The 16,838-nt window shown below is 31.1% G+C and overlaps 1 protein-coding gene across 2 annotated transcripts; it reads left to right on the top strand.

Annotated features, from left to right (window-relative positions):
- The first annotated feature begins 750 nt into the window (after nt 1-750).
- On the top strand, nt 751-12,288 carry LOC111294959 (protein DETOXIFICATION 24-like). 2 transcript variants are annotated; one of them, XM_089743183.1, is made up of 9 exons: nt 751-1,084; nt 1,216-1,479; nt 1,580-2,121; nt 2,238-2,324; nt 10,801-10,857; nt 10,992-11,230; nt 11,445-11,563; nt 11,773-11,859; nt 12,055-12,288. In XM_089743183.1, exons 2-9 carry the CDS (start codon nt 1,228-1,230, stop codon nt 12,133-12,135), a joined length of 1,464 nt encoding a protein of 487 aa, XP_089599309.1. In that variant the 5' UTR covers nt 751-1,084; nt 1,216-1,227; the 3' UTR covers nt 12,136-12,288. The 2 variants fall into 2 exon arrangements, with proteins under 2 accessions (XP_089599309.1, XP_089599308.1); XM_089743182.1 differs by having other exon boundaries at nt 751-1,066.
- The last annotated feature ends 4,550 nt before the right edge of the window (nt 12,289-16,838 follow it).

The raw sequence follows: 16,838 nt of genomic DNA on the forward strand, positions 1-16,838 counted from the left end.
AAATTTTATAATCTTTATGTATTATTAAATCATGACATGTAGGTTGATTATTCTTTGAATTAATTGATATATTTATTACAATTAACATTTAAAATTTATGAGTTTAAGAAAGTTTAAACGTATAATATTTTTTTGAATCAAATATGTAATTAGATAAAAAATTTTAAAGATAGATTAAGAACTTCATAAAAAAAAATCATGGCATGCAAAATAATCTTTTTTAATTTATTATAAAAATGTTTTTCTACTTGCATCACTCACCAATCCAATGTTGACTGAATTTTGGTTGGTGATGAATTTCTGTTCACTTCTTCCTTTTCTTTTTTTTTTTTTAATTTAAACAATCTTAAATGTTACACCAAAGAAAAAAATCTTAAATGTTATGAACTTTGGTAGGGAATTTATTTTAGAATTTTGGTACGAAGACTTTAGTTGTGGGGTATAAATGTTTACTACATTATTAGGAACTTGCAACATTAAATTATATTATAAAAAATTTAAATTTCAATTGCATGGTCACTATTTCTCCAACAAGGTGCTTTTTGTAAGTCAATAAAATAATTGATAATTCATCAATGCTAGAAAAGAACAATCTCAACAAGTGACGTATTCAAGATCTTGTTAAGTATCAATTTATAATATATATAAAAAATTGTCAATAAATTTATTAATTGTTGACTTGACACAATGAAAATTTTTTTGAGGAAGTCTAATTTTTTTTTTGAAAATTTTTTTCTAATATTTTGAATATCCATGAAAAAATTTTAGGAGCGTTTAAAGAATTTTTTTTTTAAAAATCTCTTATTTATCAATTTATAGAAGATTGATGAACAACCTAATTCTAAAGTTAGATCTGCCTCTGTTCTCAACCAACTAAGCTACCAGTCAACTATTTCACCAGCTTATTTTCTCTACTCCCCACTCAAATGTTGAGAAATAATACCGTATTAATGTATTCAATAAAACAATTTTTCCAATTGGAGAAGGACCAGTTTGAGATTGGGGGCATATTTTTTTCTAATCAAAAAGCATTTCCCAAGTCTGATAAAACAAAAATCCTAGCTAGGTCTGTTGGTAACTTTAGGTACAAAAAACAGTTTAAAGTTCAAAGGCTGGGAAATCCATTTAAGTGCCCATTGAAACCAAGCAAGTCCTGCCAGCCTTAAAAATTAGTTGCCTTAACCCTAATTTTCTCAATTTTATCTCACTTTGCAGAGCTAGGTAGCCATGGATGACAATTTGGAGCAGACGTTTCTTGCACATGGAGAAGAAGAAGAAGCCAAGACTGATCTAAAAAGAAGAGTTTGGATTGAAACAAAGACAATATGGAGGGTTGCTTTCCCTTCGATGTTGGCTAGGGTTACTTCCTTTGGAATGATTGTTGTGACACAGTCGTTTCTTGGTCACATTGGCAAAGTTGAGCTTGCCACTTATGCTCTCGTTCAAAGCATTTTCGTACGTTTTATCAATGGTATACTGGTAAGTAAACTATCTCTCATGAATCAACTTTACATTCACTGATTTTTCTTGTTAAATAGTACTTAAAATTTTATTTTATTTTTTTCATGTAATCTGAAAGATTGGGATGTCGAGTGCAACTGAAACTTTATGTGGGCAAGCATTTGGAGCAGGACAGCACCATATGATGGGAATATACCTGCAACGATCATGGATTGTTGATGGCCTTACAGCGACGATATTGCTCCCCGTGTTCTTTTTTGCTACACCAATCTTCAAACTACTTGGACAGGAAGATGAGATTGCAGATGCAGCTGGGACAATTTCTCTATGGTTTATTCCCATGCTTTATTATATGGTCTTTGGACTCACCATCCAGATGTACCTCCAAGCTCAGCTCAAAAACTTGATTGTTGGGTGGTTAAGTGCTGCTTCATTTGTTCTTCACTTGTTATTGTCTTGGATCCTGGTTTACAAACTTAACTGGGGGGTTGCTGGGGCAATGGGTTCCTTGAACATATGTAGTTGGGCTATGGTTCTAGGCGAGTTTGTGTACATCTTTGGAGGTTGGTGCCCCAGTACATGGGGAGGTTTCTCCAAAGCTGCCTTCTATGACCTATTGCCAGTAGTCAAGCTCTCCATGGCCTCTGGCCTCATGCTTTGGTAATCTTCAATTTCTTGCAGTCATTTACGCCTCTTATCTAATAGAAATTTGAAAATTTCTAAAATCCAGTATTCTCTAATCAATTAATCTTTTAAATTAATTTTCTAATTAACAGCTTAGAGTTGTGGTACAATGCCATACTTGTCTTGCTGGCTGGATATATGAAAAATGCAACCATTGCCATTGATGCTTTCTCCATCTGGTAAGTTGAGTTTCTAACCGAAACTAATTAATTTACTTTTCTTTTGCTTTTATGATCCGATTTACCAAATAGTCTATATTTGTATGAGTAGTGGGATTGATTTAGATAAAATTTAAAATAACAATAATTGTAGACACCAATTGGGTCTAGGCCCATATCAATTGGGCCTGGCCCAAATTGGTAAGACCCAATTCAATTTTTATCTTGTATTTTTTTTTATTTTTTTTGTATTTTATTATTTATTATTATTATTATGTATTAATATATATTTATTTTTTTTATTAGATTAGATTTATATGTATGTAGTTATATATTTATTATTATTATTATATTATTATTATTTTTTTTGTTTTTGTTTTGTAATATATTTTTGGGTTTATCTTATTTTATTTGTTATTATTTTTTTAAATTATCTGTTCTGATTTTTTCCCGATTTTCAGATATTATTTTTTAATTTTTTTTATACTATAATATCTTTTGATTTATCTTTTCTAATTATCTAGTATTTTTTTTATTTTGATTTTAATTTTGGATGGCTGGGATTAAAAGATGAAGAATCCCACTGTGGAGGGGAACTCAATCAGAAGAGTCCAATTGGATTCAAAGATTGAATCCCCGTCCAAGGAGGAATTGGGATTGATCAGGAACTCCTGATCAACCCCTATAAAAGGCACCTTCTGGAACAGATGCTGGAGGGAGAAAACAATAAGCAAAGCTACTGATTTGAGAGAAAATGAGGCGTATAGGAAGCTAGGAAAAGTTTAGGAGTGTTCTGGGAGTGAGAAAAAATTTTTAGAAATTTTTGGCGAAAAATTTTTCTGGAAATTTCTGGGAAATTTTCAGATTCCGACGAAAATTCTGACGAAATTTGAATTTTTCGGCAACAATTCCGACGAACATTGAAGTTTCCGGCGACCTGCCCAGTTTCTGACGAAGAATCCCAAAAATCGATGATATTCCGATCAACTTCCGACGAAATTTCCAGATTCCGACGACATTTTCTAGAATCCGACACCGGTGTTCTTCAGCTTTTAGAGAGAAGAGAGAGGAAAAGGGAAGAAGAGAGAGAGAGGGGAGGAGCGTTCTGCCGAAAAACGAAGGGGATTGCCTTTCATACCCTCCCAAAACGACGTCGTTTTGGCCTTAAGTAACCAGAGGATCCGCGCGTTTTATTGAACCCGACCCGACCCGAGCGTCGACCTGTTTTCCTGACCCGCGCGTGCTGCCCCTCCTCCAAGCCAAGCTTCCAAGCCGCTCCCCCCGAGCCGTTTCCCTGCCTTGAGCCGAGCCGAGCCGAGCCGATAGCCGAGCCGCTCCAGGTTTTTTTTTTTTAATTTATTTATTTATTTATTAGATTAGGTTTATTTAATATTCTTTTTATCTTTATTTTATTTTTATTTTTGTTTTACTTTTCTTTATTTATTTTTTTTATTATTCTATTTTCTTTAAATAAAAATCAAAAATTCCAAAAAAAATATTTTTAGGGAAAAGTTGAAAGTATCAATTTTCCTTAAAAAAAAAAATAAATAAATTTTCAAAGAAATATTTTTGGGGAAAAGTTGAAAGTATCAATTTTTCTTAGAAATAAATTTTCAAAAAAAAGATTTTTGAGGAAAAGTTGAAAGTATCAATTTTCCTTGAAAATCGAAATTTCCAAAAAATATTTTTGGGAAAAAGTTGAAAGTATCAATTTTTCTTACACAAAAAAAAAATCATTCTTTCATTCCTTTCTATTTTGATTTTGATTTTGATTTTTCTTTGACTAATCCGACGACGGAGCCTCTGCAAGTGAAACAATAGTTTTTCTTGCATACTCTTGAGGTGAGAGAATTTTCTCAATTTTCTGCTAAAAGTATTAGAGTCAATTGAGAAAAATTTCCAATAATTAATTACTTGGTAAAATTTTAAGGCTTTTGGATAACACAAATTTAAGCTGGTACCATCTTTTGATGGGCGTTGTGAGGGTGCTATAACCTTCCTCACACGTAACCGAACTCTCGAACCATGTTCTGGTTAGTAGACCCGAACCTATTCTTCTAGGGACCCTTAAACTTAGGTGTTCCCTAAAAGGACAGATTCCATAGGTGGCCAATCGCACCTAGACAAAAAAGATTGGTGGCGACTCCCTAAAGTCAATGTCTAGCGATAGATCCCCGGATCTAGACGTTATGACAGCTTGGCGACTCCACTGGGGACTTTGAGAGTCAGGTCAGCAAATAATTTGTGTTATCCAAAAGCTAAATAAAATTAAACCCTTCTTGTATATATGTGTTATTATTCATTTATGTGTATTTGCTTGGTTAATTATGTCATTCATGTGCATATGCATAACATGAGCTCTACACCCGAGCTCCGTCCCTCTAGAAGGGAGTAAAGTACCTATTGCTTTCGTGAGGTCTAATACCTCCGCAGTGGCTAGCGAAATACTCTCACTCAAATTGAACCTTTTCCGCTTGTAGCCTATAATGGGTGAGGATTAGGGTGCCTTACTAGTCTGTGATGGACAAAGATGTAAGGAACAATTTGAGGACCTTTAGACTTTGACCCTAAAACCGCATATAATGAACCTTAAGAGTGCCTAAACCTAGGATAGAACCATTTCTACCCAATGATAGATATACCTTGAAGTTAAGACACAAAAAAGGTGTTTATCTAATCATTTTGATTGTTTAACTTTGTGTATCATTTTCATTACCATATGTAACATTATGCATCAACATCATTTTCATCTCATCCATGAAACTAACTGTATTGTTTGTCTGATTTTATGCATCTGCATTATTTTCATGACCATGTTTTAACACAATCATTTGCATCCATTTCATACTAGATTTTATTTAAAAAAATGTGCATTTCATTTGAGCACCATACATAAAGCATAGCATAACATTTCTAAGCATAAGTATGATACTCAAGGTCCCAGGATAACTCCATCTAGCGAAAACCCTGCTCATCCATACAACACAAGGTCCAGAGCAAGGCAAATGGAGGAAGAAAGTTCTCATAGATTTGAAAAGCTAGAAAAAGCTCAGGAGAAGATTGAAAGTGAACTAAGCAAGATTCTGGAGGCTCTTAATAACATGAATAAAGGAAAAATAGTTACAAAAAATATAAGCCAACAAGTTTTCCCATTACAAGAAGTGGCTGACCCTTTGTACCCTCCAGGTTTTGGTTCACTTCAGGCCCAGTCTGCTCAAGAGGTCTCGTCACAACATTTCGCACATCCTGGAATGCCATCAGCTTTCAACCCAGGACAGTATAATAGCTATATAAATCCTGTCTTTACTGAAAAGGTAACAGAACCAATTCCTGATCTAGATGATTTAAAAGAGAAGGAAAAGGAAAAGATGAGAGTAGAAACTGAGGAAAGTTTCAAGATTAGCATGCTAGAGCAAAGGCTAAGGGCTGTGGAAGGATTTAGCTTTTATGGGTCAGTTGATGCTGCTGGGCTCTGCCTAGTTCCTGATGTGGTTATCCCCCATAAGTTTAAAGTACCGAAGTTTGAAAAATATGACGGTACAAAGTACCCCAAAACCCACATCACCATGTATTACAGAAAGATGACAGCTCATGCACATGATGAAAAACTCTTGATGCATGTCTTCCAGGATAGCCTTACTGGTTCTGTTGCCAGGTGGTATGTTCAGTTGGATAGGACTCACATTCGCTCTTGGAGCGATATGGCTCATGACTTCATCAGTCAATACCAACACATCATCGATTTGGCCCCTGATCGTTTATCTTTACAAAATCTAGAGAAAAAGTCAAATGAGTCTTTTAAAGAGTATGCCCAGAGGTGGAGGGATATTACTTCTCAAGTACAACCTCTTTTGACTGAGAAAAAAACTACAGTGTTATTTGTCAGTACTTTGAAGCCTCTCTATTATGAAAAGATGATAGGGAATGCAACTAAGAATTTTACCGACATGGTGATCTCTGGAGAAATTATTGAAAGTGCCATAAAAAATGGCAAGTTGAAAGGAGGAGAAACCAAGAAGGCATCAGAAAAGAAAGAAATTGAAGCTCAAGCTGTGAGCTTTGATAGACAACAATTCGGGGATTATCAACCCTATCCATCCCAAGGTTACTCTCTATACTATCCTGCTATGAATAATGCCTCATCCTACCCATACCAGCTAGCCCCACAACCATCTTATTCATCCACTTATCGCCTTAACATTCAAGCTCCTGTAAGAACCCAAATTCGTCCTACTAACCCATCAAGTGGCTCACGAGAACAACGGACTACTCGAGAAAAACCTGTATTTGATCCAATCCCTATGACTTATACAGAGTTATATCGAGAACTCTATAATAGCCACTTGATTGCCTCCAGCTATGTGGAACCACTTAAACCATCCTATCCAAAGTGGTATGATCCTACAGCCCGTTGTGACTACCATTATGGAATTACTGACCATTCTACTAAAAATTGCACTGCTTTAAAGTATAAGGTGCAATGGTTGATCAATGATGGAATGGTAAGTTTTGATCAAGGAAAAGCAACAATATCTAATGTTAGCACTCTGAGTGAAAGTCAAGAACAGAAAGGATCCGAAGATTCATAATGAATTGAAGGGCAAGATGTCAATAGAGATTCTTCACCTGATCGCATAGGGGGACAATTTTAAAAATGGAGATAAGGCTGGTTGAAGGTTTCTTCTGTCATTTTAGGATTTCTTTTCAAACAATGTTAGATTTTTTTTGCAATATGACTTCACTTGTTATCATTTTAATAAAGGCAAGTCAATGCATTTCATTACATTTTTCTCTTTCACTTGACCATTATTCCATGCCCTATTACCTTCCATAACTTCACATTCCCATTCTTAAATTTCAGATGATGAATATTTAGACAATGATAACAATAATTCTGGGATTTAATTTTGAGAACTCATCCACATCAATGTGAGGAGATGATTTGAGCAAAAAGTAAGCTGTTACTGAAGGTGAAATAGATATGTTTTGAAGGTGTGCAATCTTTTATACAAGTTCATGAGCTTTGTTCAATAGATGATGTTCAAGAAAGGTATTCACAATTGAGATGAAAAATGGCCATCTTTCTTTTACCATTTAAAAAACCATTTATTGTTACCCCTTTGAGCTTATCATTTTTTTTTTAAGAACCCCAACCAAGGATCACCCTCTACACTGAAGGGTAAATTTTGAAAAAAAAAAAGAAAAAAAAACACCACAAAAGGTCTCAAAAATGGAAAGAGAAAGAAAAGCAAAAGAAAAATAAAAGCCACACATGACTTGGGGCAAAGTAATGAGAATCTTTTGTGTGAGGAAAGAAAAAGTAGTGAAACGATGTGGGGGTAAAATGCCAAGTTGTATCGAATGATCCTTTGGTTTTGAACCTTTTTAATACATGTTTTGAGCCTATTATATCCATTTTTTTTATGACCCTTCACTTTGGCCTACGTTACAACCTTGAAAAGTCCATTTGGATCAAGTGTGAATACCCAACTTAAATGATCATAGGTTGAGCAAATACATGCTCATGATGAAGCAATGGAATCATGCTACATGAAAGATATCAACAATGGATGAAAAATGAGAAAAGAGAAAAAAAGAAAAAAAAAAGGGGAAAAAATGAGAAAATGAAAAAATAAAAAAAAAGATTCAAATTGAAAACCTGAAAGGGTGATTTTGGTACCAAAAAAAAAAAAGATCCAGGTCAAATGGCTCACATGAATGAAAGATCAAAGACATCTAAAGATCTCTCAAAGACTGGGGCAGAGTTCGCCAAGCTCAAGATGACTTCAACAGTAAATGGAATGAGTTTTTGAAAAAGAATCCTAGATTAATGTTGAAAATTGTCTGAATATTCATCATTTGGACATACCATTCACCTCAATGACATCAAATTTATTTTCTTTCCCATTTATTTTCTACCAAAATAGATCTCCATTGATTATCTTTACCATAATTCACCTTCTGTTCTCTTATTGTTTCACCCCTAGAATGAATTGAGAAAATGCTTGATTGCATTATATTTGTCAAGAATTGAAATGATAATGAATGAATGAATATGTGTTTAAAAGAATCTTACATTCATTTGAAAAGAAATCTAAGATGATGAAGAAATGGTAGAAACCTAAAAGAGATGATTTAGAAGGATGTATGATGTGACCAAATAAAGAATATGATGGGGCAAATCTTGAAAAGCGATACAACCAAGTGATGAGTACAAGGATGAATTAGTCGAATGGTGGGAACAATCAGTGGACAGAGTTTGTTTTGGAATGGTTGATGCTGAGACAAGGACCCAGTGATGGTGGATGAAATTTGTTTTGAAATTTGCTAGTGCTGAGAAATTCATTGAATGATGGTCAAGGGATGATCGATTGATGAAGCTTATTCCAAAGTATTGAGAAACTGAACAGGGAAAGAATGTGAGTGGAAAGGACAATTGAGAGCTACACTGGTTCGATCTTAGAAGAGCAGTGCAATTGGATCCTTGAGGAATCAAAGGGCTTGACACCCAAGAAAGAAAAAAGAGCTTGAGAAACTTGAGTACCATACATTGAACAGGAATTAATTGGCCAACATTTGCATAGCATGCATTGAAAATCATGCACATTGCATAGCATACACTATTTTCAGAAAAGTATAGTGTATAAATTCAAGAAGCAGGTGTTCTTCAACAATTCCGGCAACAATTCAAGAATCCTGACGAAATTTGAATTTTCCGGCAACAATTCCGACGAACATTGAAGTTTCCGGCGACCTGCCCAGTTTTCGACGAAGAATCCCAAAAATCGGTGATATTCCGGCCAACTTCCGGTGAAATTTCTAAATTTTGACGACATTTTCTAGAATCCGGCACCTGTGTTCTTCAGCTTTTAGAGAGAAGGGAGAGGAAAAGGGAAGAAGAGAGAGAGAGGGGAGGAGCGTTCTGCCGAAAAACGAAGGGGATTGCCTTTTATACCTTCTCAAAACGACGTCATTTTGGCCTTAAGTAACTAGAAGATCCGCGCGTTTTACCGAACCCGACCCGACCCGAGCGTCGACCCGCTTTCCTGACCCGCGCGTGCTGCCCCTCCTCCAAGCTGAGTCGAGCCGAGCCGAGCTTCCAAGCCGCTCCCCCCGAGCCGTTTCCCTGCCTTGAGTCGAGCCGAGCCGAGCCGAGCCGCTCTAGGTTTTTTTTTTTAATTAATTAATTAATTTATTTATTAGATTAGGTTTATTTAATATTCTTTTTATCTTTATTTTATTTTTATTTTTGTTTTACTTTTCTTTATTTATTTTTATTTTTTATTTTTTTATTATTCTATTTTCTTTAAATAAAAATCAAAAATTCCAAAAAAAATATTTTTAGGGAAAAGTTGAAAGTATCAATTTTCCTTAAAAATAAATTTCAAAAAGGGTTTTTGAGGAAAAGTTAAAAGTATCAATTTTCCTTAAAGATCAAAATTTCCAAAAAAATATTTTTAGGGAAAAGTTGAAAGTATCAATTTTCCTTAAAAAAAAAAATAAATTTTCAAAGAAATATTTTTGGGGAAAAGTTGAAAGTATCAATTTTCCTTGAAAATCGAAATTTTCAAAAAATATTTTTGGGGAAAAGTTGAAAGTATCAATTTTTCTTACACAAAAAAAAAAATCATTCTTTCATTCCTTTCTATTTTGATTTTTATTTTGATTTTTCTTTGACTAATCCGACGACGGAGCCTCTGCAAGTGAAACAGTAGTTTTTCTTGCATACTCTTGAGGTGAGGGAATTTTCTCAATTTTCTGCTAAAAGTATTAGAGTCAATTGAGAAAAATTTTCAATAATTAATTACTTGATAAAATTTTAAGGCTTTTGGATAACATAAATTTAAGCTGGTACAATCTTTTGATGGGCGTTGTGAGGGTGCTATAACCTTCCTCACACGTAACCGAACTCCCGAACCCTGTTCTGGTTAGCAGATCCGAACCTATTTTTCTAGGGACCCTTAAACTTAGGTGTTCCCTAAAATGACAGATTCCATAGGTGGCCAATCGCACCTAGACAAAAAAGATTGGTGACGACTCCCTAAAGTCAATGTCTAGCGATAGGTCCCCGGATCTAGATGTTATGACAATAATAGTAAAATTAATTATTATAATAGTAAAATTGAATACTGTAATGATGATATTAAAATTAATAGTGAAAATATGCATTTTGATGCAAATATAGTTGTGATGATGAGATTGCATATGACAATCAACTATTCTAGCTAAGGCATTTGACTGCCATATAATTGAAATTTCTCTTTCTTTTTTAATTTTATACTAAGACAGTCGATTGCCCTACTAAGTAAGGCAGTCGATTGCACTAAGATCCAATGAGCCACTAGACTCTTCCCGCTTCTAATGCTATCCAAATGCGCCCTATGATGCAGTTAGGGACCCAAACGCCTTTGAATTCCATGTTACAGTAGGATGGAATCCAAACGAAGCTTAATAAATTAAATTATCTGCTAATTAAAAAAAAAATTATTTTCTGCAGCCTCAATGTCAATGCATGGGAATTCATGATCAGCCTAGGCTTCATGGGTGCATCAATGTAATGTTTTTTCTACATAATTCATAACATTTCTTCCCCTTCCTTTATATCAAATTCCCTTCCCTCAACATATATAATTAACATCTAAATTTTCTTTTTTTAATTTTTGTCTACTTTCAAAATTATTTTTACAGAGTCCGCGTTGCGAATGAATTAGGGAGAGGAAATGCCAAGGCAGTGAAATTTTCAATAAAAACAATTATGAGCACTTCAGTCTGCATTGGAATGGTGTTTTTCATTTTGTGTTTGGTATTTGGGGGTCAAATTTCCTACTTGTTTACCAGTGATGAACAAGTTGCAGAAGCTATCTCAAGTCTCTCAACTCTTCTTGCCATCTCAATCTTGTTCAACAGCATTCAAACAGTACTATCAGGTTTCATTTATATGTTTTTTGAGGGTTTTTCCGGCAAAAGCAACAAGTACTTTGCCATAATGATAAATTGTGGAGAATCTATGGAATTTTTTTTGTTTCTTTTCCCTACTAAAATTAAGCATATATATTGCATGTAATTTTTTTTTCTTTTTTATAAAAGAGGGATTTAATATATATATATATATATATCTATACTTTTGAAATATTGTTTCAGGTATAGCGATTGGAGCTGGTTTTCAAAGTATGGTTGCAATTGTGAACTTGGGATCTTATTATGCAGCAGGATTACCTCTTGGAGCTGTGCTTGGATATGTACTGCATCTTCAAGTTAGGGTAAGAACTATGAAGGAATATATATATATATATATATATACACACACACACGTGTGTGTGTGTGTTTTCACATATAGTAAATATTTACTCCCTTTATCTTAAAATTAACAACTTTTTTGACCTTTTGAGATTTTTTTTGATATATTCGACATTTTATATAAATTTGTTATTAATTAAATTGACATTATATATATGTATGACATTTTTAGGGTTTATGGATTGGAATGCTCTGTGGAGTGGCATTACAAACATTCATTCTTGCTTTCATAGTGTGGAGAACAGATTGGGATGAGCAGGTAATTAGCAATTACAATGCAAATTCTCATGAAATGAAAGCTTTTTTTTTTTTCATTTTAAAATAAGAAGATTGCTCGAAGATAAAAATTTTTACTCAAAACTCATTTTGTACTTATCACTCCTAAACCCAATTGATTCTACTGGCAAAAGAAATCCAATTGGTTCTAAAATGATATGGATTTTTTTTTTTTCAGGTTAAAAAAGCATCTGAACGCCTCAATCGTTGGTTGATAAAATCAGAAGCGGAAAATAATCAAAGCCTACTTCAAGCTTAAAACCAATTAATAAAAATACTTTTAGTTGTGTTTTTAATTGTAGTTAGAATTATGAAATTTCATGTTTGATTTTTATAAAATTTTTAGTTTCGATTTCTAAAATTTTATGCATCGCGGTTGATCATTGATGCCCAATGGTAATGTCCGTTTCTTTTCTTTAGGATTTGTGCATAATCCAAAAAGCAGAAATCCAAGACATCAAAGGCCCAAAATCCAATCAAAACTTACGATTATCTCAAAATTTTGTCCACATCTGTCTAATGGGCGGAGGCTTAGTAACCAAGTGCTAGGATTTACGTTGGGCAGGTTGGATGGATTCGCTGCTATAAATTCTTTTCACTTGCAAGAGATTTTGGATATTACTCAGATTCTAACACGGTGAATTCAGTAGCATTTTATGTGAGTAGTTTAAAATATAATGCATTTCATATTATACAAAAAGATTTAATTATTAATGAATAAAGTTAATTTTTATATTAATTTTATTTATATTTTAAATAATTACATTTGAATAAAAATAATTATTATATGACAAATAGTTATTTGAATATAAATAAATTATTATTTATAAAGATTATAATTATATAGAAAGTCATAACCATTTGAATAGAAGTTTATATTTGTTCATTTATTATAAATAAATATTTTAATATAATCATTTTCACTACTTCTGATTAAAAAGTTTGACGTTTTGTTGTATCATAAAAGCATAATTACCTTTAAAAAAGTGTTTTTTATGGCTTAAAGCCAAAATTCTTTTATATTATTTTTCTTCTCTTATTTATTTTTTCTAATAATTTAAAGATAATTATAAGAAATTTATATTTCACATAAGAAAGATTCAATGAAAAGAAATTAGCATGATTTGGAGATCAATATTAGAAAAGGCTCAAGGTATCAAAGGATTAATGTTTCTATAGACCAAAATATTAATTTTCATAAAGATCTTCATTAAAAGTATGTATTTTATTTTTTGAATAATTGCTAGTAAAAAGATTGACTAAATGAGATAAACACGTTAAAAGTTAATTTCATTAGTGTGTAAAGTAAAAATACAATATGCAAAATATTGATTACGTTGCATAAGTTTATGCATATATTAAAACTGGCTCTACAATTGAGTTTAATGAATTGTATTATTTATATTTGAAAAATTGATGCTTATAAAGACCGAGATGAGAAATAGCTTAAAACCATAAAAGAAAAAGACATGAATTAATTTATCATCAAAAGAATTGTTACTTGTTATCAAGTAACAAATTAAATTGGGTTCTGATAGAATGGTCGATTATTTCATTGTCATGTCTTGGTTATATATAAAAGAAAAAAATTATCCCATGGTTTCTATGAAAACAATCGAAAACGGGCAAAAAAATTTACCATAAAAAATTAGATATAAGTGGAGAATATATGTAAAAAATAAGATTTTGCTGCAATATTAGTTTTATTTTTAAATCATGACACTAAAATTGAGATAATAAGTTAAGTTAAAGTATTTGTACAGTTCTATTTTTGTTGGTCATTTATAAAACAAAGGTTGATATTTTTTAAAAAAATTTATTATTAATTCAAATTTTGACTAGTGTTCAATTTTCATGAAAACCAACTAAAATTAAATTGATATATATGAATAATTATTATTAAGATATGGTATTTCATGGATTAATTATAAACCAAATAATTGTTATTATCATAAACATGGATAGTGTGACATGTATTTTGCCTACTAAGTGTATTAAACTATAAGTGATTTTATAAAATAAAATTTTATTGTGAATAATTATAAAGTAAAAATTATAAATAGCCATAAAAGATTTAATTAATGGTTATACAAAAACATTGTTGCTTTTCGCATATGGGATCTTGATCAAAAGAAAAAACATTTCATTAAAAATATTGAAGTATTTGTTGGTTATTAGCATTGTGAAAAATGCTTATCAATATCAAATTAGCCATGTTTATAAATTAGAAAATAACATACAAATTCAATGTTTTAAAGGCACTAAAACATGTGTGTGTTTAATTTCATTTTGTGATAACATAAAGAATATTGGTACAGTTTGCTATATATTACAAAAATAACTGAATGTGATGAAATTTTATTTCTTATACATATAAGAAAGATATGGACTATGGAGATAGAATACCATCATCCAATTAATACATCATTGGTTAAAGACAAAAAATATATATTTTTGTTTCTTACACCCGAAAAAATAACCCTTTGTAGGCTTTTAAAATGAAAAGTGTGCAAGCTTCCGAGGTTTTTAATAGTTTCATGACAATGGTAAGGATTTGGCTGGTTGTACACCATATTAACATATGGGCTTAGATAATAATATTGGTTTGTGAAAGCCGTAAATCTTAAAGTTAACTAATCAATTATTTAACCAATGCAAATTCATTACGAGTTTTTACATGAAATATGAGTGAAACTCATATTATAATTATTGTTTATACTATTTTATGAAAATGATTCTTTGGATTCATGTTTCATGACTTGCTTTCATATGGTGGTTTAAATATGAACATATTGATTACAAAATGATTGTGACAGTATTTGAAATGGTCTAAATATACTATAGACTCTTATTATACATGAGCATATTGGTCATATGAGTAAAGTTTGAATTTAATTATATATTCAAAAATGTTATGACCAATTAAAAGTGGCAAATAATAGAGATATATAGGCTGCATAATGGGGAAAAATTAAAATTCTCATAAAATTTTGAAATTAAGTTTAGAGGTTACAATAGTCAATGAACTTGGAATTGACCATTGGACAATTAATATATGCATTGAAAACTCATGATAACATTTGGGATAGTTGGTTTTTACTAAAAGCCATCACTATAAAATGAGATAGCTTCAATAGCCAAATTTACATGATTTGTAGGTATGATGTGGATTATTATGGTTGGCTTAAAATAGTCATAAGCCAAAATTGATGCCACAATCTTGATCACATTATCGTAATTTTTTTTTGTTATATATATAGTTTAATTCATGGATTGTACAAATGATTTATCATCTATGATTTTATTAAAAATTTTAAAATATAGTGAAAATTTTAAAGTATATTTACTTTGAAAGCCATAAGTGATTCAAAGATCTTGTAAATATGAAAACTTTTATAATAGTAAAAAGAATGCTATTTGATCCATTTGGGTGATGGAAATGGTTTTATTCGTGGTAAAAAAAATTATTAATAGTGTTCATGATGAAATATATTCATATAAATATTTATGAATTGACATAAAAAATCTTAAAATGAGACTATAAAAGCATGATTATATTCAAAACCTGCTTATTGATGTAAACTCTTATATTTAGTTAAAATATAGAGGTTTTGAAACTTTTATGAAAAAGAAATATTAAGATATATAATATTTGATAATTATCTTTCATTAAGGATAAATTTGGTGGCCTTATACTTAAAAAAGAAAATCACCAAATAGTAAAAAAATAAATGAAATGGAAACTTAATTAAGTATATATGATATCTTGATAATTGAATAAGACATTCTTTAATAAAAAAATGCATACTTGCACATGGTAGAGGCGATAAAAATAAAAAAAAATAAAAATTATTACCATAGTATTGTAAGATTTTAGTATAATTTTATGAGCAAATTATACAAGTTAATAAGTTTAGTACACTTATTAAAGTAAAATCATAAAAAAGTTATTAAACAATCTTAAAAGGACTAAAATGATTTGATTTATTAATTAAGTTTATTCAATTATACTAGAAATATGATTGTATTAAAGATGTATAGAAGTATGAAAATAGAATTGTTGAAATTTATAAGTACAAAATTATGGAAACAACCAAAACTAAAATAAACTATTTCTTAAAATGATAAAAATGAGGCAACAATGTTTGAAGCATATAAATGATATACAAAATGAAAAGTTTGGATTCGTGATTTGTGCAAAATATAATGTCAGTTTTCTTTTCTTGGGATTTGTGCATAAAATTTAGCCATGGATCTAAAAAGCAGAAATCCAAGACATCAAAGGCCCAAAATCCAATCAAAACTTAAGTTTATCTCAAAATTTTGTCCATATATGTCCAATGGGCAGAGGCTTAGTAACCAAGTGTTAGGAGTTAGGTTGGGCAAGTTGGATGGATTCGTTGCTATAACTTCTTTTGACTTGCAAGAGATTTTGGATGTTACTCATATTCGAATATGGTGAATTCAGTAGCATTTTATGTTGTAGTTTAAAATATGATACATCTAATATTAGATAAAAAATTTTAATTATTAATGAGTAAAGTTAATTTTTGTATTAATTTTATTTATATTTTAAATAATTATTGTATGACAAATGATTATAACTATTTGAATATAAATAGATTATTATTCATAAAGGTTATAATTATACAGAAGGTCATAATCATTTGAATAAAAGTTTAGATCTGTTCATTCATTATAAATAAATCTTTTAATATAACTATTTTCACTACTTCTGATTAGAGAGTTTGAGACTTTGTTATATTTTAAGGCATAATTGCCTTTAAAAAAGTGTTCTTCATGCCTTAAAGTCAAAATTCTTTTCTATTATTTTTTTCTCTTATTTATTTTTTAACAATTTAAAGGTAATTACAAAAAATTTATATTTTGCATAAGGAAAATAAAACAAAAAGAAATTGGCATGATTTAGAGATCAAATTAGAAGAGGCTTAAGGGGTCAAA

Source organism: Durio zibethinus, chromosome 14 (genome assembly GCF_047325235.1).
Source record: "Durio zibethinus cultivar Kanyao isolate XHJ-2024 chromosome 14, ASM4732523v1, whole genome shotgun sequence".
Lineage (NCBI taxonomy): Eukaryota > Viridiplantae > Streptophyta > Magnoliopsida > Malvales > Malvaceae > Durio > Durio zibethinus.

Bases quoted from the DNA above. Each gene is read 5' to 3' on its own strand.
- LOC111294959 (XM_089743183.1), top strand. From the start codon at position 1,228: ATGGATGACAATTTGGAGCAGACGTTTCTTGCACATGGAGAAGAAGAA. The intron at 1,480-1,579 runs GTAAGTAAACTA...GTAATCTGAAAG, and splicing joins GTTTTATCAATGGTATACTG to ATTGGGATGTCGAGTGCAAC. The intron at 10,858-10,991 runs GTAATGTTTTTT...TTATTTTTACAG, and splicing joins GGCTTCATGGGTGCATCAAT to AGTCCGCGTTGCGAATGAAT.